This window comes from Lissotriton vulgaris, chromosome 5, assembly GCF_964263255.1.
Source record: "Lissotriton vulgaris chromosome 5, aLisVul1.2, whole genome shotgun sequence".
In the NCBI taxonomy this organism is placed as follows: Eukaryota; Metazoa; Chordata; class Amphibia; order Caudata; family Salamandridae; genus Lissotriton; species Lissotriton vulgaris.
Genome location: NC_141693.1, coordinates 452,853,093 through 452,879,698, shown reverse-complemented (window position 1 = coordinate 452,879,698; position 26,606 = coordinate 452,853,093). Strand labels below are relative to the sequence as shown.

General features: G+C 40.2%; 1 protein-coding gene across 1 annotated transcript in view; it reads left to right on the top strand.

Annotated features, from left to right (window-relative positions):
* The window catches only part of LOC147711064 (protein-arginine deiminase type-3-like), a 533,984-nt gene that overhangs the window by 470,024 nt on the left and 37,354 nt on the right, over positions 1–26,606 (top strand). Inside the window, exons 11-13 of the mRNA XM_086921887.1 lie at positions 10,693–10,847; positions 12,767–12,911; positions 20,862–20,955. Of these exons, the coding sequence (XP_086778013.1) occupies positions 10,693–10,847; positions 12,767–12,911; positions 20,862–20,955 (394 nt within the window). The remainder of the gene's footprint in view (positions 1–10,692; positions 10,848–12,766; positions 12,912–20,861; positions 20,956–26,606) is intronic.

Here is a 26,606-nt window from a genome sequence, read left to right as displayed (position 1 = left end):
TTTCCTTTACCAAAAGAGACACAGCACTCGCGGGGAGAAAGTCATTTGATTTTATTCGACTTTCAAACGCACCGTACGCCTTCCTCTGTGGTACAAGGGTATGTCGGACGCGGCCATATTCTATATGTTAAGCATGTGATCACATTCAAAAAAAATATCATGAACATTAACAAAGGACAAATGTCATCATAATACAACACACTTTTCATGAGCGCCATCTTGTAACGGTGTATAATGCATATTTTATATTACACCACATCTACGACATTTGTACTATGGACCCCATATGGATACTGTACAAGCTTGTTATTAAGCCCTGTATGGGCTAACTTCTCCTGTTCTATCACGCCCTGTATGGGCTAGTGTGTGCACTTGTCCTTCAACTATATTACAAAACGTGCATCCCAAAATAATAAATTAACTAACTTCACAGTTCTAACAATAATACATATTTCATCTATATTACACTTTAGCACAGAAATGATTATACTCAGCAATAATTCTCAGTTCTCAGCCTTTATAACAATTACTGTTACCCAATTACTTTAATCAGTTACATGTACGGTCACTTTGCAGAATGTATCTTAGTAAGGGATGAAGAGCCCTTCATCCCAAATGAACTGCTAATTCCTCATGACTATTTAGACTGTCCGGTGTCTTTGTACAGAGGTCTATTATGTACCTGGATTCTAGTCTGCGTAGCCTCATTAATCTGTCACCTCCTCTTACCTCCTCTTACGCTCATGGGAACCTGATCTAAAGCAAAATATGATAAAACATCATTGTTGCTATCATGATACCTCTGAAAATGTCTTGCCACAGGATAGTTCACATCCCCTTTATTTATGGCCCGTAAGTGTTCTAATATGCAAATTTTGGTTTGGTGAATCGTGCTGCCAATGTATCTCAGTCCGCAAGGGCAGACTAAACAATATACTGTGTAAGGTGTTGTACATGTCAGGAACTTCCTAATTTTCATCAAGTTCTCCCCCACTTTATACGTCAGCGTCAGGAATAGCAAAAAGACGCACATGTGAAGCACATCTAACATGAGCTTCAATTGGAATTCCATAGAGCATATTATCAAGCCCATTCTCGCCGCCTTAGCTGCAGTTTTCTGCCGCTAAAGCGGATATAATTGTATTGCCTGTTTTGATAATATGCCCCTAGGTGCTCATTATATCAGAGTACATGCTGCCTACCAGGAAGTGCCAGTGGAATCATTTCTGATCTGCTGAAAAGAGCAGACACGCCTCCTTTCCAGTAGAATAAGTCTAGGTGCTCGGAGTCTGTGCGTGCCTGCAGTGGATGGGTAAACATGCAACCTGGATGTGCCTTTCGAGAAGTCTACTTGTGTAAACACAAATAGATCACAGAGAGGTTACAATGTTGGTGCTCCTAGTGTGCAGATGTGTATGATTTTCTAGAAAATCATAAGCAATTTAAGAGTTTTTAATCAAAGGCTGATTGCTTGTTCAGGTCGCAGAGTTTTAGAATGTGGAAAGTGACTGAGCACATTCAAACATGCACTTTCCTAAACTAGCAATCAGAATCTGTCTAAAATCGTTTTAAAAAATGAGTGGGCCTTAATTTAAAGTATATATATATATATATATATATATATATATATATATATATATATATATATATATATATATATATATATATATATATATATATATATATGTATATATATATATATATATATATATATATATATATATATTACCTACTGGCGATAGCCAGTAGGTATATATAGTTAGGACGGTTTCCCATAGGAAATCCCCAACATTCTATTGGGAATAACTTTGGCCCTGGTTGATGAATCTTCGCAAATTTCTCAAAGAAGATGGCTCGCTCCGCTCCTTCCCTGAAAATTTGGGGGGGATTCATCAAGAGGGGGCTGAGAAAAAAGGGGGTCCCAAAACGTGTTTTCCCCATGTTAATTTCCATAGGACCTTTAGACTCAGCTATAGCTTGAACCGCTGAAGGGAATTACACCAAACTTGTCAAAATGGTAGTGTCTGGTATGCAGATCACGCTTTTGGTAAAATAGTGTAAATCCCTCCAGTGGTTCCTGAGAAAATTAGAAGAGAAATCAATTATATATGTATAAGCGCGAACGCGTGCGCGCTCCCCGCGATTTTTCGCGATTTTTTTTGGGGGGGGCGTGGCTTGGGGGGCTTCTCTCTTTTATTTTTATCTGTTTTATTTCGATTTCGAGGGTGCCCACCCCTCGTTTTACCCCCGAATCACCGCCGCGGCCCGAGCCGCCTCAAGATGGCTGCCGCAGCCTGGTTGTGGGTGGGGCCGGGAGGACTTGGTTTCCGCTTCCCCCTGCCTGGGGGAAGCCTTCAATGTGAATGCAACAACACGGGCACCCTGAGTGTATTTTTAGCGGGGCTGATCTGGTAATTACGCCACTGTTCAGCGGTGGTGACCACATTGAACCTTATCTCCAGATTAAACAATTTTCTGCCCCCTCCGACCCCCGCCTTCACTCCCTGATGCATAGCCTCGATGAGTAAGTATACCAGTAGGGTTGCCGCGCGCATCTTTAAAATTAAAATGGATTTTAAATGAGGGGGGATGAGCGAAGAAGTAATGTTTGAAAAGCCGCGCTTGGAATGAATGGGCCGCGTAATGTTTGAAAAGCCGCGCTTGGAATGAATGGGCCGCCGTCCAAGGCTCGGCGGCAGAGAACATATCATTGTTTTACTGCCCCCTCCGACCCCCGCCTTCACTCTGTGATGCATAGCCTCGATGAGTAAGTATACCAGTAGGGTTGCCGCGCGCATCTTTAAAATTAAAATGGATTTTAAATGAGGGGGGATGAGCGAAGAAGTAATGTTTGAAAAGCCGCGCTTGGAATGAATGGGCCGCCGTCCAAGGCTCCGCGGCAGAGAATATATCATTGTTTTACCGGGCTTTATATCTGAGAGTGGAGCGTTGTTAAGTGCAGATTTATGAGGAAGAAAAATGCTAATATTAGTGTATTTATAAACATATGATGGGAGTTTCATCTATAATTCGCGGTATCTGCATTATGCAGTGCTTGGAAAGGGATTGAAAGGCTGGGCTGGACAGCAAAAGGTTTTAATAATACAGCTTTCACATTTTATTTAACTAACCCCCGAGCGAGTATTACGCATTGATTAGTGCGTTGGGTGATGAGTCTGAATGCTCATTATGCTCGGATCCCGAGGTCCTTGCTGGAAATTTAGTTTAGTGAATTCAAGAGAATGCTAATATCGCGCCTTGACGATTAATCGGCCTTGCATCTTTTCTGTGTCTACAATTGGAACAGAATGCACTTGTTCAGAGTTCTTTACAGAATAGTTCAGTACGGTATAAAACAGCATATAACATAACATATACATACCAAACGTCCGTCACCCTCGTGCTGCCGGTTACACATTCAACCATGAACAGGAACAGGCACGGACCACAAACTTGGATGCAGGGTTATATTATTGCTCTCGCCTGGGCCGCCGTCCAAGGCCCGGCGGCAGAGAATATATCATTGTTTTACCGGGCTTTATATCTGAGAGTGGAGCGTTGTTAAGTGCAGATTTATGAGGAAGTAAAATGCTAATGTTAGTGTATTTATAAACATATGATTGGAGTTTCATCTATAATTTATTTGCGGTATCTGCATTATGCAGTGCTTGGAAAGGGATTGAAAGGCTGGGCTGGACAGCAAAAGGTTTTATTAATACAGCTTTCACATTTTATTTAACTAACCCCCGAGCGAGTATTACACATTGATTAGTGCGTTGGGTGATGAGTCTGAATGCTCATTATGCTCGGATCCCGAGGTCCTTGCTGGAAATTTAGTTTAGTGAATTCAAGAGAATGCTAATATCGAGCCTTGACGATTAATCGGCCTTGCATCTTTTCTGTGTCTACAATTGGAACAGAATGCACTTGTTCAGAGTTCTTTACAAAATAGTTACAGTACGGTATAAAACAGCATATAACATAACATATATATACCAAACCTCCGTCACCCTCGTGCTGCCGGTTACACACTCAACCACGAGGTGCAGCCAGAGCCGCCTCTACCTTTTCGCAGTAGGTAATATAAAAAAAAAAATATATATATATATATATATATATATTCACTGAAAAAACCATAGGTTATACACTATATATAGTTAGGAATATTATATATATATATATATATATATATATATATATATATATATATATATATATATATATATATATATATATATATATATATATATATATATATATTAGCATTTAAAAAACCAATGAAATTCACTGAAAAAACCAAAGGTTATACACTATATATAGTTAGGAATAGCCTTTAAAAAACCAATGAAATTCACTAAAAAAACCATAGGTTTTAGGCCTTATATAGTTAGGAATTAACATATAAAAAAACATTGAAATTCCTCCTATATAGTTAGCTGGACATTTTATTGATATAAAACCTATGAAATTTAGCTGGACATTTTATTGACATAAAACCCAATGAAATTCCATTTATAGTTAGTTGCAATAACTATATATCGCGCACCCGCAATCCACTGCTGATGATGTCACATATTACATCATTCATGACATGGTCAGTGACATCACTGATGACATCACTGATGACATCTAAAATGACATCACTGATGACATAACTGATGACATCTCAAATGACATCACTGATGACATCATGACACACCAATACCAGTTACTACATACGCACTCACTGATTCCTACGTCTACGCACACATTCAGTCATTCACCCATACAATCACTCGTACATACAGTCACTCATTTTTACAACACTATCATATGCACTCATACACCTATGCAGACACTCACACACTGCCACTCATCCATGGAGTTACTCACACACCTAGTCAGTCCTGTAAAGAATCAATCACACTTCGATTTCCTCATCTATACAGTTAACACAGAACACCTTACTTTTCCAAACATATACTAACACATACTTACTCTCTTATACAATTACTTATACAAGTACACATTGATCTGCACATAGTCACTCGCCTCCCAGCCAGTTACACGCACACTCAGTCTTCCATACAAATACTTGGGCAACCAATCAATAAGCTATATAGCCACTCGCATAGCTACTGATCAACACATGCAGCAGCTTGCACAACAACAGACATATTGATGCACACTTTCAGACAGTTTAGTCATTAACCCATGCATTCAGTAAGACACATTCATTCACTCGCTCAGTCAGTCACGCACCTACTAAATCCTTCATCCAGACACTTATACATTCACTCATTCTTCAATATGTAAAACATATTTAAACTTTACAGAAACACACAGTCACTGGATGATGTCATCAGTGATGTCATCAGTGATGTCACTGACCATGTCATGAATGATGTAATATGTGACATCATCAGCAGTGGATTGCGGGTGCGCGATATATAGTTATTGCAACTAACTATATATGGAATTTCATTGGGTTTTATGTTAATAAAATGTCCAGCTAAATTTCATAGGTTTTATATCAATAAAATGTCCAGCTAACTATATAGGAGGAATTTCAATGTTTTTTTATATGTTAATTCCTAACTATATAAGGCCTAAAACCTATGTTTTTTTTAGTGAATTTATATATATATATACAATGGGAAGCAATACAGTAGACTTCATGTAGATAAAATTGTTAGTTGAAGAAACTGTTATCCTGTAGGAAGAACCATCTTTTAGAGTTATTTGGATCAAAATGTTTTTGATATTTACAGCAAATCATGACTACAGGTCATATGGAGCCGCAGACCCTCTGAATAGGCGTGTGGGTCTGCAGACCGCAAGTTGAAAATCACTAGTGTAAACGTTTTCTCTTCACTTGATTGGACTCTAATGACCCTTGTTATTTTTATTTCTGTTTATGTTCCTGTATAGCTTAGTACGCTAAAGTTAGCGTAAGATGATGCCTAGGCCCTTTCAGAATATCTAAACGAATAACTAGGTTACAGAAGTGGATTACTTAAATCACATTACTAACATTCAATTGAAAAAGCTTTAATGGATTATCCTGCATTTAATGTGCATGAGATAACTGAAATGATGTTACCCTTTACTGAATTACAGAAAGAAATTACATTTACCCCTCTACTGTGCATCCGAAGATAGAAGAATGAACCTGATACTCCACACTGCACTGGATAAAATAAGACTCAGCCACACTCATAAACCAAACCTCCTTCAATCAAACCCACGCCTCAAACAGCATGGGCAGTATCTGGTTGCCTCCCCCCTCACATACACACATGCACAACACAAAGATCAGAAGTGCAAGATACCCTCACACACAAAGAACAGCACTGAGCAACTGCACATCCTCCCTCAAACACCAGCACAGGTAGAAACTGTTCACAAAGGAGGTTCAGCTCAGGCAGAACACAGACATAAGAGCTTGAACTAGGGATATGATGGGTGCTACAGTACCCCCCATGAAGGATGTCTTGTGAGAGTGAATTGATGCATTCACTATATATAATGTGTGTGTGGCCCCATGATCAAAGGTTTAAATCCTGGTGGGATGACACAACCTTTCATCCTCCAGAGGTCAATAAAACGAGTAGCATTGTGCTGGGTAACAAAAAATCTCTAAAATTCAGTTTTAAGATAACCATGGATAACTTGGCTTTACCAGTGCACATTAAATCGTGCTATGCCGAGAGCTGTGACTGTTGGGCCGTATTTTGCAGAGTACTTGATTGATTTCTGCACCTCCACAGTGAAAATAGTCTAGCACCACTGAGCACAGGCAGCAGGATCCAATTCCTTTCACTTTACTCACAGATTCGGCATTTACAGCACTACACACACACACAACCACACAAACATGCACTCACCCCCACACACATACAGTCCTTTGCTTTAGTGTCAGATTCTGTTAATCCATCCACTACCTTGAATAACAGTTTTGTCACCCTTTCTGCTGCTGATATAGTTCACATTCTCCATGACTTGATCCTGCAGCAATTGCAAACATTGACTCTTCAGAAGGGAGGTGGAGGAATCCTTGCATTCAACCACCACTCATCATGACCCTGCAAGCTCCAGCTTCTGCCATTCTTGAAATTGTTCTCCAATTCAACACTCCACTGCAAGACCTAGTAACTGAACTACAGGGCTTCCTGGAAACAACACTTCATTTAAGACTGAGATGACCTTATCTATACAGCCTCATCCAGCTGTGCATAATCTCTCAGTGATTTCAACCTCCCAGGCCAAGATTATGAAGTAAGCCTTTCTCAATATGCTACACACCGACAACATCAAACAGAGTGTCATGCTACCAGCGCATATCTGGGGCAACATCGAGGACATCATCTGTTCTGTTCTGCTATTACCAGCCATGAACCATGACATTTGGATTGAACTGACTACTCAGCCATCAATGTCAACTTTAAATTCTATAGACTAACCCAGAGTTGACGATTGCAGATTTTGAAGCAAGACGCCTACTTATTCAAACGATTTCCTATCAATGCATTCCAAGACTATCTCAACTCAATATGATCTTCATTAGATATTTATACCAACATTAGCCTCATTCTATCTCTCCTCAGCCACACTCTCATGCATTTGTAGTTTTTAAGTAAAATAGCCCGCAAGAAGTCTGATATATGCTTAACTGTTATAATTTTCAGAATAGAGCAACAGTGTTGCCTCCATCTGTGAGAATTATTAATGGTCCAAGCATTTATTAACACACTGAGTGGCTGATTAAGATGTTGGAAGGACTTGCGTCCCCCTGACACGGTCTCGTAAACAGGACCGACTGACAACCGGTCGGCGGTCCGGACTGCCTGATTTGGATGTGACTGAACACTGTTTGGTCGCATTCCGACATTCCCCAATGGGAGCACATGTTACTGCCATAAACCGGCCGTAGTACAGGCTCCCATGGAGAAATGATAGGTTGTGTTAATCCATGCACCCCCATGCCAAGCCCCTCAAGATGCCTGCCATAGGGTGCAGGGATTAACAGGGGGCAACATAGGTGCCCCCTCAGCCCCAAAACGGAGGCCATGCACACATGGGGACCCTGCAAGGCCCCCCCATAATCGCTGTCCGACAGGCTTTCCATACCAGAAAGTTCATCATGGAAAGCCTGCCGGAAACCGAGTATCGTAATCCTAAGGGTGGAAAGACCGCCCTTTGGAATTAGATGCCGGCCTCAGACTGGCCAATAGGCGCCTTGAGCCTGTCGGAAGCAAGCCGGGATGACTTGCTGGTTTCAAATCCGACCGGCTGATTCATAATCAGCCAGTTGGAACTGAAACCAACGATGGCGGTCGGAAAGCCTTCAACTGAAAGTCGGAGGCTTTCCAACCGCTATCGTAATAAGCCCCTTAATATATAGTATTTTTAAGAAAAGCATTTAATAAACATTTTTTACTGGTTTGAAGTATTATACACTCTCCAGAGGGAAGAAGGAAATAAAAGAAAGACAGAACACATTGGCGTTCATAATGTTACAGGATTAAAAAAAATACAACAGTGACTAAGCAGTTTCAGGATTCACAATTACTACTGCTGACACATGAATAAGGTTTTGCAAGACTTTGCAAATCATACAGTGTTGTACAATATTATGAGTAGGCATGGCTATTTAAATGGAGTCTGCAATCACAAAAAAATTAAGAAAACCATATTACTTTAAATTTTTTAATTCACAGTAAATTCCCACACTCTTCTCAGGAGTTGATTTAGGAAGATCAGGCCAAGTACAACATGGTTCAAAGGAGCTCATCAACAGCAAAGCAAGCACCAGAATGCTGAAAAAGAAATAAAACCAAGCACAGGTGACATACATATCAATGCCGAAGAAACAACAGTTTTTTGCAGGAACCATAGCTTGAATGCTAAGGTTGCCTACTACACCGCCAATATAGGGAAGCTTCCAGCAGAAGCAAGAACTCCCCAAAGCCATGAATCACTGTCATCGGCATGCCATATCCACCACCTGCACACTCCATGGAAAAAGGCACCGCTGTAAACAACGTTTTAGAGAATATCAACAAAATCTTCATTTTGCATTGATAACACGAAAACACAGCCTGCCATAACACAATACCACCACAAAGCACATTCAAATGTACTTGCTTTACCTCCCTATCATTCAATGACATTTTGTAAGCTGGTTGATCTTCTGGCTTGCACTTCATAAGGTATGACATCTTCTCTTTCCATTAAATGTGAAATATCTCGGTCGAAGCTCTTAGACTTCTCTTGAACAAAGTCAGTGTCTTCCTTTCCCAAGGCATCTCCACCAGACTCCATTGCTACTGGATGGACCATCCCTCAGCTAAAAAGGCCAAACCTTGCCCTTGACTTCAAAAACTATTTTCCATTCACTCACCTTCCTGCCCTAGGCAAGATCATTTAGAAGGCTAAGTAAAAAAAACAAAATGCAAGAATGGGTGTTGGCAAAGAACATCAGGAGAGTCATCCCACACCTTTTTGATGGTGGCAAATCTCTCGGAGTTTGCATTGGCGCAAATCTTAACTTGACAACCCAGATTAAGAAGATGAACATTGTTTGGTACCAACTCTCCCTATTTCTCAAAATGAAGGCTTTCCTCATTGACTTAGAATTCCGAGTTGACATTCAGTCACTAGTTTTCACAATAGACAGAGGCAACATTCTGCTGGAGACGGTAAACATCGTTTACCACAAAGTTTTTACAACGCGGTACCTTTAGCACGCATCCCTTACAATGCAAGTCGTTACCACGACTTGCGCTGGAGGGCGCTAAAGGATTAAAAATAGTAAATTTACTATCCCAACACCTTCCCTAGGGTCCACGGGGACTGGTGTTAGAATAGTAAAGTATACTATTCGAAATCCGCACCCCCAACGCAAGTCGTGGTAACGACTTGCGTTGTATGGAATGCGTGGTAAAGGGATGCGTTGTGACTGTACGTGTTGTACCGTCATACATCTGCTGGAGACTGTTGCAGAATCTGAGCTGGCCCTCTAGAGAAGCATCCTAAGGTTGACTGATTTAAGGACTGCAAATGTTTGACAGGCTCACCCACGCCCATATTGAACTTCAGTGCCTACATCTACCCTCCTGCATCCTCTCTGCTGTGTCTTCATCAAAATGGTAACCTCAAGCACCCCACTGAATGTTTATCCTATACATTTCCAGGGAGATCATGTTTGTTTCGATTTTTGGAATCCTCAGGTAGCAGCATATCTGCAGTTGTTCACCCAGGAGTCATGATTCTTTTTAAGTATTATTACTGTTAGATCTTTCTCAGAATGCATCATATTCTTTCTCAGTGATGTTGTTTATTGATATTGGTTATCCTAAATTATCAGGATGAATCCTTTTCTTATGTTTTTTCCTAGAGTTTGACAGCCCATCAATGTTCCTAGACATATTGTGTGCTTCCGCAATATTGTATAATTCTTTATGGAGGTCTCACTTCCATGGAGTTTGCCCAATCTCGATATCAAAGATATCACCTGGGCTTCTTTTGGGATACTCCTCTTCCCATGGAGGGCAGTTACTCTCCTGAGGTGTATATTACTGTACTGTTTTATCTTCTGGAGAGAGGCACAGCAAGCGTTGGTAAAATTCCTATTGGTGACTGACTTTCTATAGAAATATAGTGTGCTGATGCATGTCACTAATGTACATATAATTGCTTTTGTTTTCAAAGGGTCCTGATTTCGGTTATGTCACAAGAGAACCAAAAAATTCGTTTGAGGTCAGCAGCCTGGACTCCTTCGGTAACCTGGAAGTCAGCCCCCCAGTGACAGTCAGAGGGAAGGTGTATCCTCTGGGGAGGATTCTGATTGGAAACATTACTCTCACGTATGTGAAACTCTGGCTGCCTCACAATGACAAGTCTGAGTTAGAGCAAACTCACTGGTGACCTGTTGTTTTCTTTGCCTTAAAAAAGTACTTCCACCTTTTACGGATTTTGAGGTATGAATATGTCCGCCTCTGTGAAAACGTGCTAAGCCATAACCAGTTACATTTACGTACATTTCAAGTGTTCATACAGCTAAAACATTATTTTAAGATGACGTTTTCGGTTATTTTTCCATTTCTAATTGACCACCTATTTATTTTTTTAAATCAGGCAAAAACTCCTTAATCTGAGATCCGCTCTCACAGCAAAAACAATCAAAGCAATCCTTCATTTTCCCATTTAAAATGTGTGTGACTTCTTTCTTTTTAAAATGAACTGACCTCAGTCACTGTCATCGCTGAATCTTCCATGAGTGTCCTCATCCAACTGAGGAGGCGTTAATGACAACGTAGGAAGAACAAAGCAGACGAGAATACAAGGACAGAGCTTTAAGATTTCCGGATTTTAGGTCAGAAAACGATGCTTTGTAGTGAGAGGCGTTAGAGACGTCTAAAAGTGTCACCCAAAAATGAGAAATTGCTAAATAACTTGTGCTACCCACATATGGGGCAATATATCTTTGCTCCATTTCCTATGCACAGCACAGAGGAATGAATGTCAGTATGCAAGCATTGCAGTTTATCACAAAACATTAAGCCCTCGAACATGAGGTATTAAGAATAGAGGGTGGTATTTACTGCACCCGTTAAATACCAATAACTAGATATTAGCCAGGTACAACAAGTATCTCCTATTCCAAATTTGTACTGGGATATGATGCATAATATCTGAATTCAATATTTATATCAGCGAAACGTTGTGACCTTTTCCCTAGCATTTTGCCTCACTTGGTTTCATTTGGTGAAATCTGCCAGGGGAAAATAACGGGGTATAATCTTTAACTCACAACACAGACTCCATACCCATTAAGCTAGTCGTACCTTTTACTCTGTCATCTAGGAACACCATCATGCTTAAGTAAAAGAACCAGGCTTGCTGCGGCGCTATTGGAGAACATGTCAAGCCAGCAGGCGTCTACAGGGCATTGTTTGCCAAAATGCTTATTTATTGATGATAGTAAGGGGTCATTATGATGGGGGGGGCGGACATCAGTCTGCCCGCGCCCACAACAGTGATGGGACCTACCGCCAGATGTGCAGCAGTCCCACCCGACCAATTAGGAAGCGCCTGCCATACTGGCGGGCGCATACTGGCCTTTTACCATTGCAGACGGTGCTGCTGGCTACGGCACCATCCACAATGGTAAAAGGGCATGCACAGCCTTTCCCTGCACCACGTGGCAGGCACCACGCGGTGCCTGCCACTTGGTGCAGGGACTGCATGGGGGTACCATGGGTACCCCCCAAGTGCACCCCCCACCCCCAGGGGCCTGCAACAGGCACCCAAAGATATTCTCTGACAGCCCTTCCATGGCGGCATCGCCATGGAAGGGCCAGTATACCACCCACATTATAATATGGCTGGCAGTGCCTGCTAGGCACCGCCACTATATTACTGGCCCAGCACCTCTCGGCTGGCACTCAGAATGATTGTCGACCAGTGGAAAAGCGGCAGACGGACTTTGCTTCCGCCGCAATAACCACCGCCATCATAAAATGGCGGGGGTATTTCTCGTTTGGATGGCATAACCGTCGCCACCTCCGGCTTGACGGTGGCGATCGTTACACCATCGTAATGAGCCCTTAAGTTCTCAAAGAATTTGGGTGAAATTGCGCAAGCGGTTCTTCTGTTTGTTGGAATCAAACTCTGATGCAACTTTAATATAAATGTTTTTTTATAAGTTCTGCCTTGATTTTGGGAGACAATCACACATCCACTGTCCTAACTCAGAGCTTTCTTCTTGACATCTGCATATCAGGAACACCGGCAGAAGGATGACTAAGGTGGTACGAGACTTCCTTTATGCCCAGCAGGTGCAGCCCCCTGTGGAGCTCTATGTCGACTGGCTGCTGGTTGGCCATGTGGATGAATTCATGACCTTTGTTCCAGCTGACGGTCTAAAGGTAATGAAAACTGGTTATTTGAAAAGGTAAGAAATGTACAGGAGAAAGGGTTATGCTCTAATGAGGAAGTTGAGAAGGAGTTGTGTGAATAGGGCACAATAATTCTGCCACTTTTTCATTGTAAGGGATGATAATTATTATCACACAGCAACACAATACACTTGTGATTGTAAGATGTAAGAAATCAGCGAAACCATTGAGAAGCATTTAATCGATGGTAAACTTATCAGAACAGATTTTACTACTGATTATCAACTCCCTGGAAATCGTGTTTCAAGAATATCCATGACAGAGAATCGAGGCAAAAAAAATATTGATAGGTTAGTGCATGGATCACTGAAATAATATCGAGGGTCAAAATATCGACTTGCCAAAATATCGTTGACAAAATATCGACAGTCAAAATATCGAGTTTGTATCTACAAACAGGTAAGTACAAAAATATCGAGTACAAAATATCGTTAACAATAATATAGATGTAAAAAATATCGACTTTATTAAAAACAGTGTTAAATTAAATTAATATTAAATTTTAATTACTAAAATATACTTAAAAATACTTAAATTAAATTATAATAATTAAATAATAAATGAAAATAATAAAAATAATTTTTTACAATCTTATTTGTTGACCCTGAACCCTAAAAATACCCCTTTACCCAAAAACCCCAAACTGACCCTGAACCCTAAAAATACCCCTTTACCCAAAAACTGAAAACTGACCCTGAACCCTAAAAATGCCCCTTTACCCAAAAACTGAAAACTGACCCTGAACCCTAAAAATACCCCTTTACCCAAGAACTGAAAACTGACCCTGAACCCTAAAAATACCCCTTTACCCATGAACTGAAAACTGACCCTGAACCCTAAAAATACCCCTTTACCCAAGAACTGAAAACTGACCCTGAACCCTAAAAATACCCCTTTACCCATGAACTGAAAACTGACCCTGAACCCTAAAAATACCCCTTTACCCATGAACTGAAAACTGACCCTGAACCCTAAAAATACCCCTTTACCCTAAAACTGAAAACTGACCCTGAACCCTAAAAATGCCCCTTTACCCAAAAACTGAAAACTGACCCTGAACCCCAAAAATACCCCTTTACCCTAAAACTGAAAACTGACCCTGAACCCTAAAAATGCTCCTTTACCCAAAATTTATCAATATTATTTAATTACCAATTAATTATTAATTAACAATAACAATAAAGTAAATATATTAGCATATTAGCTGTAATTATTTTATTAATTAATATTATTTTTTCCCAATTAATTACTTAAAAATAACACAAAATTATATATATTAAAAATTTACTCTAATTAATGTAATTAACTAATTACAATTAATTAATTACCAATTAATTACTAATACAAAATATGTTCAAAATTATATTAATTAATTAACTAATTAATATTAATTAATTATCAATTAATTATTAATTAAAAATATTAACAAACATATATTAATTAATTAATTATTATTAAATTACTTCCCACCCTATTCCCCTATAAACCCACAACCCGCTACAGAATTACATTACGCAAATATTATAAAAACAAAATTCATTTAATAAAATATTTTATAACATTAATACACACTTTTCACACATATTATTACATAAAAATACACTATAAAATATTATATATTATTAAAAATTCGATATTTTTGCTATCTATATTTTATACAGTCGATACTACTTCACTTACCTGAAAAACGATATTTTTGTAGTCGATATTATGCCCAGTCGATATTTTGTCCAGTCTATATTTAAAACTCGATATTATGTCCAGTCGATATTTTGGAGTCGATATTTTGTCTGTATACCTTAGTGCATATAGGGAAGTATAGATGTACTATTCCTAACTCCGCCTATCTACCTTGAAGATATATGTACCAGATAGGCACATATTTGTGGAGTTGAATATCAACATTCTAGACCTACTTACTTTTCGATATTGTTTTTTTATATCTATTGTGTCCTCGATATTGTGTCCCTTGGATATTTTGGGGTCGAAATTCAGGATCAGAACATGAACATCACTTCTAACAGACTCAATGTGTGAGTGATTTAAAGATGCTGAATCATCCAATAACATGAACCACAATTAGGGGTCAGGGTTCCTTTTTTCCAGTGAGTGCATTTTCTGACGAGGCAAACACAAAATACATATTAGGACAAGGTCAAAATGAAGAATGGGAGAGAGAGAAAAAATGTATAGATGGTAGGAGAGAAAAAAGGGGGCTAGAAAGATGATAAAGAGCATCAAAGGATAGCCATTGACAAACAGGATGCAATATCAGTGCATTGAGATGTGACTGCATGTGATTGCCAGGACTAAGAGACAGGTAATGTGAGTAAAGGATCAAAATGCTAAACAATAAAAAGATAGGAGAATCTTATATCAGCTTACATTAACATGAAGTGAAACAACTTCAGATAATAAAGAAATAACAAATGTACCTTTGGATAAGTATACAGTTGTATCATTTAAGAGCAGCTAATATGAGGGATTGCACCTTACTAATTGCAGATGTGAGGAAAACTGAGAGATCCCACATTAATTTTTTAAAGTACTTTTCCATTCTGTTAAATAGAAACTCAAGTCCACCATCCTCTCACAGACAGATGTGATGAGTTCCTTAGGTGTGAAGTGATAATTTATAAGGCAAGCAATCTGTAGTAAACTCCAGAGAGAACATATGTGATAAGTTGCATTCAAGTGTAAATATTGTAAACGTTGATAGATGGAAGTGAATTGGCATATTTTACTAACTAGCATTCATATATTGTCCCTGAATATCCTTATTGTCATATAATGTCATATTGTTTGTTTAATTTGGCCCACGTCTGTTTTAAAAGATCAGTAATCAGGAGACATGGATATCTTGACTTCAAGAAACTTGAGCACACTACACAACACTCTTGGCATAATACCTGTAATATCCGAAACACACTTCTCAACCTAGACATTTTGTGAACCAGAGTCATTATCCACCACCATGTCTCCTCCAGCATCTTCCGACCTCTTTCAAGCTGTTGTCAATTCAGATGAGCCTGCCAGTCCTCCTTCTCTGTCAGGGCACGGCTAGCCATTGAATCCAGCCACTGAAAGGAAGGGTTCAGAGGAACAAGCAGGTCACATACCAGGAAAACACTTGCATGTGTCTTTTCTGTGGCCCCGGGGTCCTCGCTATGGTCCCAAATGTTCATCTAACTACAGCTCCCCTTTTTTATGGTTTATAGAAATGTTGTTCTCTTACCAACTCTGTGAGGTGCCTAGATGAGAAGGAAAGAGTATTGTGTGCAAAATAGATGTATTCCCCATAGCTTGTAATATATCACAAATTGAACCTGTCTGGAGCAACTAATCTTGCTCCTGTGGTTTATGGCTGTTGAAAATAGATATTGTTTGTGCTTAAAAGCAGGAGTGCAGACCAGAATTTGACCGCTCATGGAAATCCACAGAATCTTGCAGAGTTTTTTGGTAACTGCAGAACTCCATAGAGTGAAACTCTGCGAGTTCTACCCAGCCCTAGTTAAAATTCCGGCACAGTATCCTATTTCTGTTGTAAATTATTTTTCTGGCTTCTAGTCCTGGAGATAGTAATTTTCAGCTTGTTCATTGAAATTACTCTCAGTACCATTACAGTTGTCATACAAAGCGGAAATGTTTCTACGTCACTATAGCTCCCACTCCCTGGTCTAGGTTCATAGGAAGGCCACTGTGTTCCAATTTCACTATCTCCCAACATTTGCAGGAGTCATTTTGTCTTAGTGCTCGTAGCAGCCATTCCTCAACTGCCCACAAACTAAGCCACATTCAAGTCATTCCTAAACCAACACCACCAACTACGGAAAAAGACAAAAAGGAATTGCATCACATCAGAATCCAAGGAGATTTCCTCAAGTGGATCACATCCTTGCTCACCCGAAGAACCCGAAAAATCCACATACGACCTTTCACCTCGAACCCAAGAACATGATCTGTGGCATCCCCCAAGGCTTGTCGCTCCGCCCCACACTGTTTAACATTCACAGGACCTCCTTGGCCAACATCGTCAGATCCCACAGAATGAACATCATATCCTATGCAGGCAACACCGAGGTGATCCTCTCACTGCCATTACCACGAATGCCAACTTCCACAAGTGCATGATGGGCATCGCTGACTTGATGAAAAACAACTTCCTAAAACTCAATCCAAACAAAACGGAAGTGCTGATCTTCGTGTACAACACATCTCCGTGATACGACTCCAGGTGTCCTACAGAACTTGGAGCAGCACCCACTTCGACAGACCACACATGCAACCTTAGCAACATACTGGATAGCAAGCTTACTATGAAAAAACAGATCAACGCAGTTTCTTCAGCCAGCTTGTTAAGGCTTCAAATGCTCCATAAGATCTTCAAATAGCTCCCTGTCAACACCAGACAAACCATCACTCAAGCCCTAGTCACCAGCCGGATGGACTACAGCAACGCTTTCTTTGTAGGAATCACATTTCACCTCCGCAAGAGACTGCAGACAATACAGAACGCAGCAGTCAGACTCATCCCTGACATTCCAAATTGACGCACCCCACCCCCACCTCAAGAAACTACACTGGCTCCCTATTCAGCTGAGATGTCAATCCAAGATGCTGAGCTACACCTGAAAATCCCTTCACAATCAAGGACCTGCATACATCACCACCACCTGAACTTACACCAACCCTCCAGACGTCTGCATCTCCCGGAGCAACAGCGGAAGGCACACCTTCTCCTACCTTGCCCTTTACCCACAGACCTCATCCTATCTTTTGAATTTTTAGGAAAGAAATCAAGGCCTGTCTGTTCACCTGATCAGGGCAGCCTCTATCAGGACCTGGATACCCTTGTGAGTGATTAGCCACGCTCAATAAATCAGCTTGCATTGTATTATATTGTGCTATCAAGTGTCTTTTAAATATATGTATCTTTGTTGATATTACCTGCCACACTTTTATTGGACATACCTTTTTTATGAGTTTATTAAGGTTTGTAATATTTTGAGGGTTTCAGATCTAACAGAATATCAGCCCATAGATAAGTAAGCAATGAACATTTCCAGTTTCCAAAACTAATTTTATGAATACCATGCTGTAAATTGCCATTTAGAATACCGTTTACTTTACCTATACAGTAAGGGCCATGGAGATCTGAATTTATGGCCACTCTAGGCCAACCCTTTCCTCATTTTACGGCAGACACACAATAAGCTGTGAATCCATCAAATTGTATCTTTTATACGTCCCTGAAAGCAACATATTTCAAATGTTTTGATGACCCTAATTCAGTCCTTGTCTTCAGGTTTTTGTCTTAAGCTGGCGAAGTTCCAGCTAACCAAGCTAGTTGCCCTCACCTTTTCCTGTGGAATGGCATGAACTTGCATCATTAAAGCATTCTGATTGATCTAATCATGATTATAGGGGGCACACCAATGATTCCTTATGATTGATGCATATGGCTAAGGTTTCTAATTATGTAGTAAAGCTGTAGCTAGACAGTTCTATGAATGCGCCGTGTCCTTAAATTGGGCTTGTGAGACTGCATATTCTTTGGCGGAATGTGCTGTTCTTCACCCCACCACGAGGATACACATTCACCCTCAATTTGAGCTGGAGGCGAGGTTTTCTGATTCTATAGTGGGGCCCTAGATAGACCTAAAAGCGATATCAGTACAATCTCCTCTTTGGAATTTCCTCCTCTTGATAGTTCCAAAATTGTGGGGTAGGGTTGCGTGCTTGTGGTTGTGTCTTTAATGCCCCATGTTAATAAAATCTGTAAGAATTGCTTTTACCATGGCCCTGACAGGACGACAGTGTGTCTGTGGTTTCTTTGACCATCCCCAATTTAAGGTCCAAGGGCCTTATTTATGAAGGCCTTGCGTCAGTTTTGCGCTGCTGATGCGTCACTTTTTGTGACGCACCTGCGGTGTAAAAAATGCGCCTCGTTGCGCCATATTTAAAAAGTGACACATCTAGGTAGATGCGCCACTTTTTAAACCCCTGCGCCACATTATACCTGCGTCAGGTATAATGTATGCAGAGGGGGGCGTTCCCCCGCAAAAAGCCTCGTAATAGTGATGCAGTGAAATCTATGGGCCTCATTTATGAAAAGTGACGCATCGCTGCGTGAAAACAGCGATGCGTCACTTTTCACTGCGCACTCCTTACGACATTCCTGATGCGTCATATTTAATGTATGACGCATCATGTCGCAAGGAGTTACAGATACGTCAGTATTTCTGACGTATCTGTAAGGGCAAAAGTGACGCATTGCTGGAGTGTGTCACAAAAGTGACGCAACTCCAGCAATGCGTCCTTTCACATGGGGAAAGCCCCATGTGAAAGGGCTTGCGTCAGTCTTAGGCCTGCTGTGAGGCAGGCGCAAGATTTTGACGCAATAGCGTCCTAAAAGTGACGCAGTGAAATCTCATAGGGACTTATTTATGAAGGCCTTGCGTCAGTTTTGCGCTGCTGATGCGTCACTTTTTGTGACGCACCTGCTGTGTAAAAAATGCGCCTCGTTGCGCCATATTTAAAAAGTGACGCATCTAGGTAGATGCGTCACTTTTTAAACCCCTGTGCCACATTATACCTGCGTCAGGTATAATGTATGCAGAGGGGGCGTTCCCCCGCAAAAAGCCTCGTAATAGTGATGCAGTGAAATCTATGGGCCTCATTTATGAAAAGTGACGCATCGCTGCGTGAAAACAGCGATGCGTCACTTTTCACTGCGCACTCCTTACGACATTCCTGATGCGTCATATTTAATGTATGACGCATCATGTCGCAAGGAGTTACAGATACGTCAGTATTTCTGACGTATCTGTAAGGGCAAAAGTGACGCATTGCTGGAGTGTGTCACAAAAGTGACGCAACTCCAGCAATGCGTCCTTTCACATGGGGAAAGCCCCATGTGAAAGGGCTTGCGTCCGTTTTACGCCTGCTGTGAGGCAGGCGCAAGATTTTGACGCAATAGCGTCCTAAAAGTGACGCAGTGAAATCTCATAGATTTCACTGCATCACTATTACGAGGCTTTTTGCGGGGGAACGCCCCCTCTGCATACATTATACCTGACGCAGGTATAATGTGGCGCAGGGGTTTAAAAAGTGTCGCATCTACCTAGATGCGTCACTTTTTAAATATGGCGCAACGAGGCGCATTTTTTACACCGCAGGTGCGTCACAAAAAGTGACGCATCAGCAGCGCAAAACTGACGCAAGACCTTCTTAAATAAGGCCCCAGGAGATTTCACTGCGTCACTTTTAGGACGCTATTACGTCAAAATCTTGCGCCTGCCTCACAGCAGGCGTAAGACTGACGCAAGCCCTTTCACATGGGGCTTTCCCCATGTGAAAGGACGCATTGCTGGAATTGCGTCACTTTTGTGACACACTCCAGCAATGCGTCACTTTTGCCCTTACAGATACGTTAGAAATACTGACGTATCTGTAACTCCTTGCGACATGATGCGTCATACATTAAATATGACGCATCAGGAATGTCGTAAGGAGTGCGCAGTGAAAAGTGACGCATCGCTGTTTTCACGCAGCGATGCGTCACTTTTCATAAATGAGGCCCCAAGAATCTTACTGACCGGAGGTCATGTGAAGAGAGATTTTCGCTTCAAGTACTAGTATGCTTCCTCTGTTCAGAACATTAAGGAAGTCCCAAGAGGCTGAAAGAGGACTAAAGGCGATATTATTGGAGCTCTGATGGCTTATGACCAATTAGCATCCTCGAGAGTTGGGACATTTTCTTTACCACGTTTCATTATACATCTTTGTCTAGAATGCATACGGGAACGTGTTGAACGATGGCATTCTTTTATAAACTAAATCATTGACGGACTTTTTTGTCCCTAACTTTTTCAGCGTTTTTTGATTTTCACCAGTGCTTGTCTTTTTTTATTTAACTAGGGTTTCCGTCTTCTCCTGGCCAGCCCCAGTGCCTGCTACCGGCTGTTCCATGAGAAGCAGCAGCAAGGCCACGGTGATGCTGTCATGTTTCAGGGTAAGAAGCAGGCTCCTTTGTATTTTCTGCGGTACTGTCTGAGAACTTTTACTATATTCATTTGTTATCACTGCAGCTGATGTGGGTGCTCAGACCTAGGATTTATAGTTCTGGCGTTAGTCAAGACCTTTTGATTTAACTGAAAAAATTTGAATAATATTCTTATTTCTAGGGACTTTCAGCCAGTCTTCTTTGTTCTTTATCATCCTCTCGTCTGATATTGTGTAATTCCCATTTTTCTTCAGCCCACTACTACATAGAACATTGGACAGTGGGTAAACCCACTTCAGCAATTGGCGACCTTCACTGTGAGTGACAGCATTCTGTCCTTTCACAGAGAGAACATTGATGCTCAAAGTAGGTCCTTTGAGTGGCAGGGACTACTTTAGCAATAGGCTTCTTTTGAGACCCCCCAAAAATAGTTGAACATTTAGCAAATGTTTTTTAGAGTGATTGGCTGCTTTCCCAACAATAACGTTTTGCTAAACCCAAACAAATACAAACAAACTAAACAAACCTTGACAACAGCAATTGGTGTGGTTGTATTTTCATAGGTAGGCCTTGGTTGATTGCTTCAGCACTACTGTACAGTGTATTTCGGTGGAGGAGTGCAACAATACGCCATAGACTGAGCTTCATTTCAAGAGTCGGACGGTATGGTCAACTTAAAAAGTGTTTTGGTTTTACGGGTGATGACCAGAGGGGTAATCTGATTCGTGCCTGTGTAACTGCACATTAGCATGGAATAGCTGTATCTATAGGTTCAAAGATTTTTAAAAAACAGTTTGTGTTGTAAAAAACACCCATAACTGGAAACAGTGGTCCCTTCAGGAACCTGGATAGTGTTGCCACCTGGCTTGGAGGGGAGCAGAGAGCATTGAGAGATAAAGAGATTCTTCCAATTTTATGTTGTGTATTGTTGATAGAATGGGAGTTTATAGCGCGGCCTGCATGACAAGTGTTTTGGTGCCATGCATGGTGACCAAAAATGTGCTCTTATCTATACACACTAAACATCACCAAAGGCTCTGTTCAGTGGTCTAAGGCCACACATGGGCTAGGCAGGGCTGGATACCAACAAATGCCATGCACATTGGGTTGTGTTTTTTTGGGGATAGGCCTAAGGATTGTCAGAAGGTAGCGTGGTATTTAATTTTAACAAAATAGCATTACCTAGCTAAACATCATCAGTAAATAACACACGCACTCAAACCAAAGATTACCTATTAATAATGATTCCATTGATGTCAATGGTTAGGTACGTGATGTCATTGATGAAGTTGTAGCAAATGGGTTCCACACATGTAATACCCTGGATTTTTGCTTTTGGACAATCCGGTTTTGGACATTTATTGTGAGTGATTCCTATCAACAGAGTTTCAATACACTGTAAACTCTGTTATAATGGTCTGAGAAAGGGATTGCTGCCCTGTCCACTATTTAAGAGAAGGTCCGCTGCTGTGCAAGTAGGTAAAGGGATGGTTGCAAATGGGATCACTGACATAATATCGATGACACAAATATAGACTTACCAAAATATCGAGGAAAAAATATAGAATGCAAAAATATCAAATCCCTATCTCCAAACAGGTAAGTACAAAAATATTGAATCAAAAATATTGTTGTAAAAAATATAGTTAGTCAAAACATCGATTTTGTTTTTATGTCTTAAAAGTAATTGAAAATTAATGAAATAATAAATATAATTAACTTAAACATACTTAAAATACTTAAATACCCTTAAAATTAATAACTAAATTAATGTAAGTTAAAAAAACATACAATTTAATTTTTTATTACATATATATATATATATATATGAACATAATATAAATTAAAAAAAACAATATTTTTACTGTAGGATAGCGGGAGGGTAAGATTTACTATTACCACCCCAGTGAGTGCAACAGTAGAGAAAGCGTTGGATAGCGTAGCAGTAAAAAATAATATTCCCACTCCAGTGAGTGCAACAGTAGGGAAAGCATTGGATAGCGGGAGGGTAAAAATTACTATTCCCACTCCAGAGAGTGCAACAGTAGGGAAAGCGTTGGATAGCGTAGGGGTAAAAATTACTATTCCCACTCAAGTGAGTGCAACAGTAGGGAAAGTGTTGGATAGTGTAGGGGTAAAAATTACTATTCCCACTACAGGGAGTGCAACAGTAGGGAAAGCGTTGGATAGCGGGAGGGTAAAATGTACTATTACCACCCCAGTGAGTGCAACAGTAGAGAAAGTGTTGGATAGCGTAGCGGTAAAAAATAATATTCCCACTCCAGTGAGTGCAACAGTAGGGAAAGCATTGAATAGCGGGAGGGTAAAAATTACTATTCCCACTCCAGAGAGTGCAACAGTAGGGAAAGCGTTGGATAGCGTAGGGGTAAAAATTACTATTCCCACTCAAGTGAGTGCAACAGTAGGGAAAGCGTTGGATAGCGTAGGGGTAAAAATTACTATTCCCACCACAGGGAGTGCAACAGTAGGGAAAGCGTTGGATAGCGGGAGGGTAAAAATTACGATTCCCACTCCAGAGAGTGCAACAGTAGGGAAAGCGTTGGATAGTGTAGGCGTAAAAATTACTATTCCCACTCCAGTGAGTGCAACAGGAGGGAAAGCGTTGGATAGCGTAGGGGTAAAAATTACTATTCCCTCTCAAGTGAGTGCAACAGTAGGGAAAACGTTGGATAGCGTAGGGGTAAAAATTACTGTTCCCACTCCAGTGAGTGCAACAGTAGGGAAAGCATTGGATAGCGGGAGGGTAAAAATCACGATTCCCACTCCAGAGAGTGCAACAGTAGGGAAAGCGTTGGATAGCGTACGGGTAAAAATTGCTATTCCCACTCCAGTGAGTGCAACAGTAGGGAAAGCGGTGGATAGCGTAGGGGTAAAAATTACTATTCCCACTCCAGAGAGAGCAACAGTAGGGAAAGCGTTGGATAGCGTAGGAGTAAAAATTACTATTCCCACTCCAGAGAGTGCAACAGTAGGGAAAGCGTTGGATAGCGTAGGAGTAAAAATTATTATTCCCACTCCAGTGAGTGCAACAGTAGGGAAAGTAAATACTTCATTTATGAATAAAAATAAATTAAATATTAATACCAATTACAAATTAATTAAAAGTAATTAACCGTTTTATATAATATAATAATTAATCAATTAAAATACAAATAAAAATTGATTATTATAAATAATTACCTAATAATACAAATTATTTACTAATTACCAATTAATTAATTAACAATTAAAAAATATTTCATAATTAATTAAAAATAAATACCAATAAATACATTAAAAAAATGTATTATTTACAATTAAATGACTTCCCACCCTATTCCCCTATAAACCCACAATCCGCAACAGAAAATAAATTAATAAAATTAACATAATTATCAATAAATCAATTAATGAAAATTAATTACCAATTATATTTTAATTAATTACCAATTAAAAAATAATTAACAAATAATTCAATATAATTATCAATAAATACATTAAAAAATGTATTAATTAGAATAAATAACTTTCCACCCTATTCCCCTATAAACCCACAACCCGCTACAGAAAATAAATTAATAAAATTAACATAATTATCAATTAATCAATTAATAAAAATTATTTACCAATTATATTTTAATTAATTACCAATTAAAAAATAATTAACAATAATTCAAAATAAATGGCAATAAATAAATTAAAATATTTAATTAATTATAATTAAATTACTTCCCACCCTATTCCCCTATAAACCCACAACCCGCTACAGAATTATATTACGCAAAAATGAAATACCATAAAATTAATTACTTAAAATAAATTATAAAATAAATAGACACTTTTTACACATATACTAACATAAAAAACACTTTAAAAAATCCGATATAAAAAAATCGATATTAACTTACTTACCTCAAATTCGATATTTTTTGTTGTCTATATTCTGTCCATTCGATATTTTGTCCATTCTATATTTTGAATTCGATATTACTGCTATTCTATTTGATATGTTTGTTGTCTACATTCTGTCCATTCGATATTGTGTCCATTCTAAATTTTTTATTTGATATTACTGCAATTCTATATTTTTAACTCAATATTTTGACTGTATACCTTGCAAATGAACATGTGAGCCCCCGTGTGTACATGTGTGCTGGCTGAGTGTATGACTACGATCTAGCTTAGCCCAGTATCGCAGAAAGGACCCTGTAGGGATTGGTGCTGTGTTGGCGTAGGCCTTATAATACGAGTGAGCATTCATAGAGTACACCTGTAGTGGCTAATGAAAAGCCTTTGTGCTTAACTGAATTATACATTAAGAGAAAAATATATGCCAAAGTACAGTTTTGCCCTACCTAGGCTGAGACATACCATTCAGGTACCAATCCTTGGGTAAAAATTTACTTAGAATGCAGCTCCGAAGTCACCTTTGTGATATCTGTACTCCTTATGGCAAAGAGATGTGTCATTATTTTCTGTCTCGGCTTGTAATTAGATGCCAGGCATTTGCCACCCCCCTACTAGCCACACCCTTCTCACACTGTACCAAGTTAATGGCTGTGCTGGCCAGCAGGGTGATCAAACTCATCCCCACATAATAGAGCTGTTTGCCAGGACTTTGGCTTGTTCTTGGGAAAGGAATAGGTGGTGACAGAATATGTATATGGTAAATATCTTTCATACTGCACCTGGACTAAGAAGGCAGAAATAAAGTAGGGCAGCCCAAAGCTTGGAGAAAATCACTAAAGGGGCCTCCCCTTAAAGTTATGGAGGGAAAGGATCAGCCAGCTATGGCAATTGGAGGCCAGGATGAGAGTTTCAGGGAAGATTTTTCAACAGACCACTGAAAGCCACCATGTTAAAATGACTCAGAATGCTGTACAGCAGGGTTGGAGCTGGGTTGGAGACATGATGTGCCACATTAGAATTGGGCAGAAGTGCCTTGCTTCTATAACTTTCCACCTCCACTTAAACACTGCTGTACAAGAAAGAGACTGTTTTATTCTTTCTGGACATGGGAGGAACAATGCCAGTAGAATTCCCAGCGGGAAGAAGCCACCTGACTCCACTGCAAGGATGGGCGTAGGACTTTTGGACTCCAGCTGACAACCAGGAACTAGGAGGGCTTCTCCAGGGTCAGTGAGGATGCCCCCCTTATGCCTTCTGAGGGACCGTTGTGGGATGGACCTCCTTGGCGTGACCCTGATGGATTCCTCTGCATCTTTAGTTGTCTGGTTCTGCAGATTGGTGACCCTCTATCAAGAGTGTAGCCACTGACTCTGGTGTGAACTCACAGGTGCCCTGTACGACACCCAAAGCCATGGGGCCTGGGGGGTGCAGCAGAAGGATTTTCTCCTGGTGGGCTGCAGAGTGGCAACCTAAGAAGCTCCTGTGTGAAGGCAGGTACAGGGAGCCCAGACAGAGAACTTGTTGAACCTCATGAACAGTGAAAAACAAGCTTGATTAAGAGAAATAATTTAGAGGCCAGGAAGGCCAAATTATATTATCCTTGTGACTAGAGATTGACACCAGGAGTGAAGCAACATCAGAGGTGTGTAAATTGTCCCAAAGGGTTGGAGAAAGCACCCTCAGAAGTTTGGCCCCACTAAGGAACCATGCGTGTAAGGGAAACAAGGAACACCCTACTCACAAAGAACCAG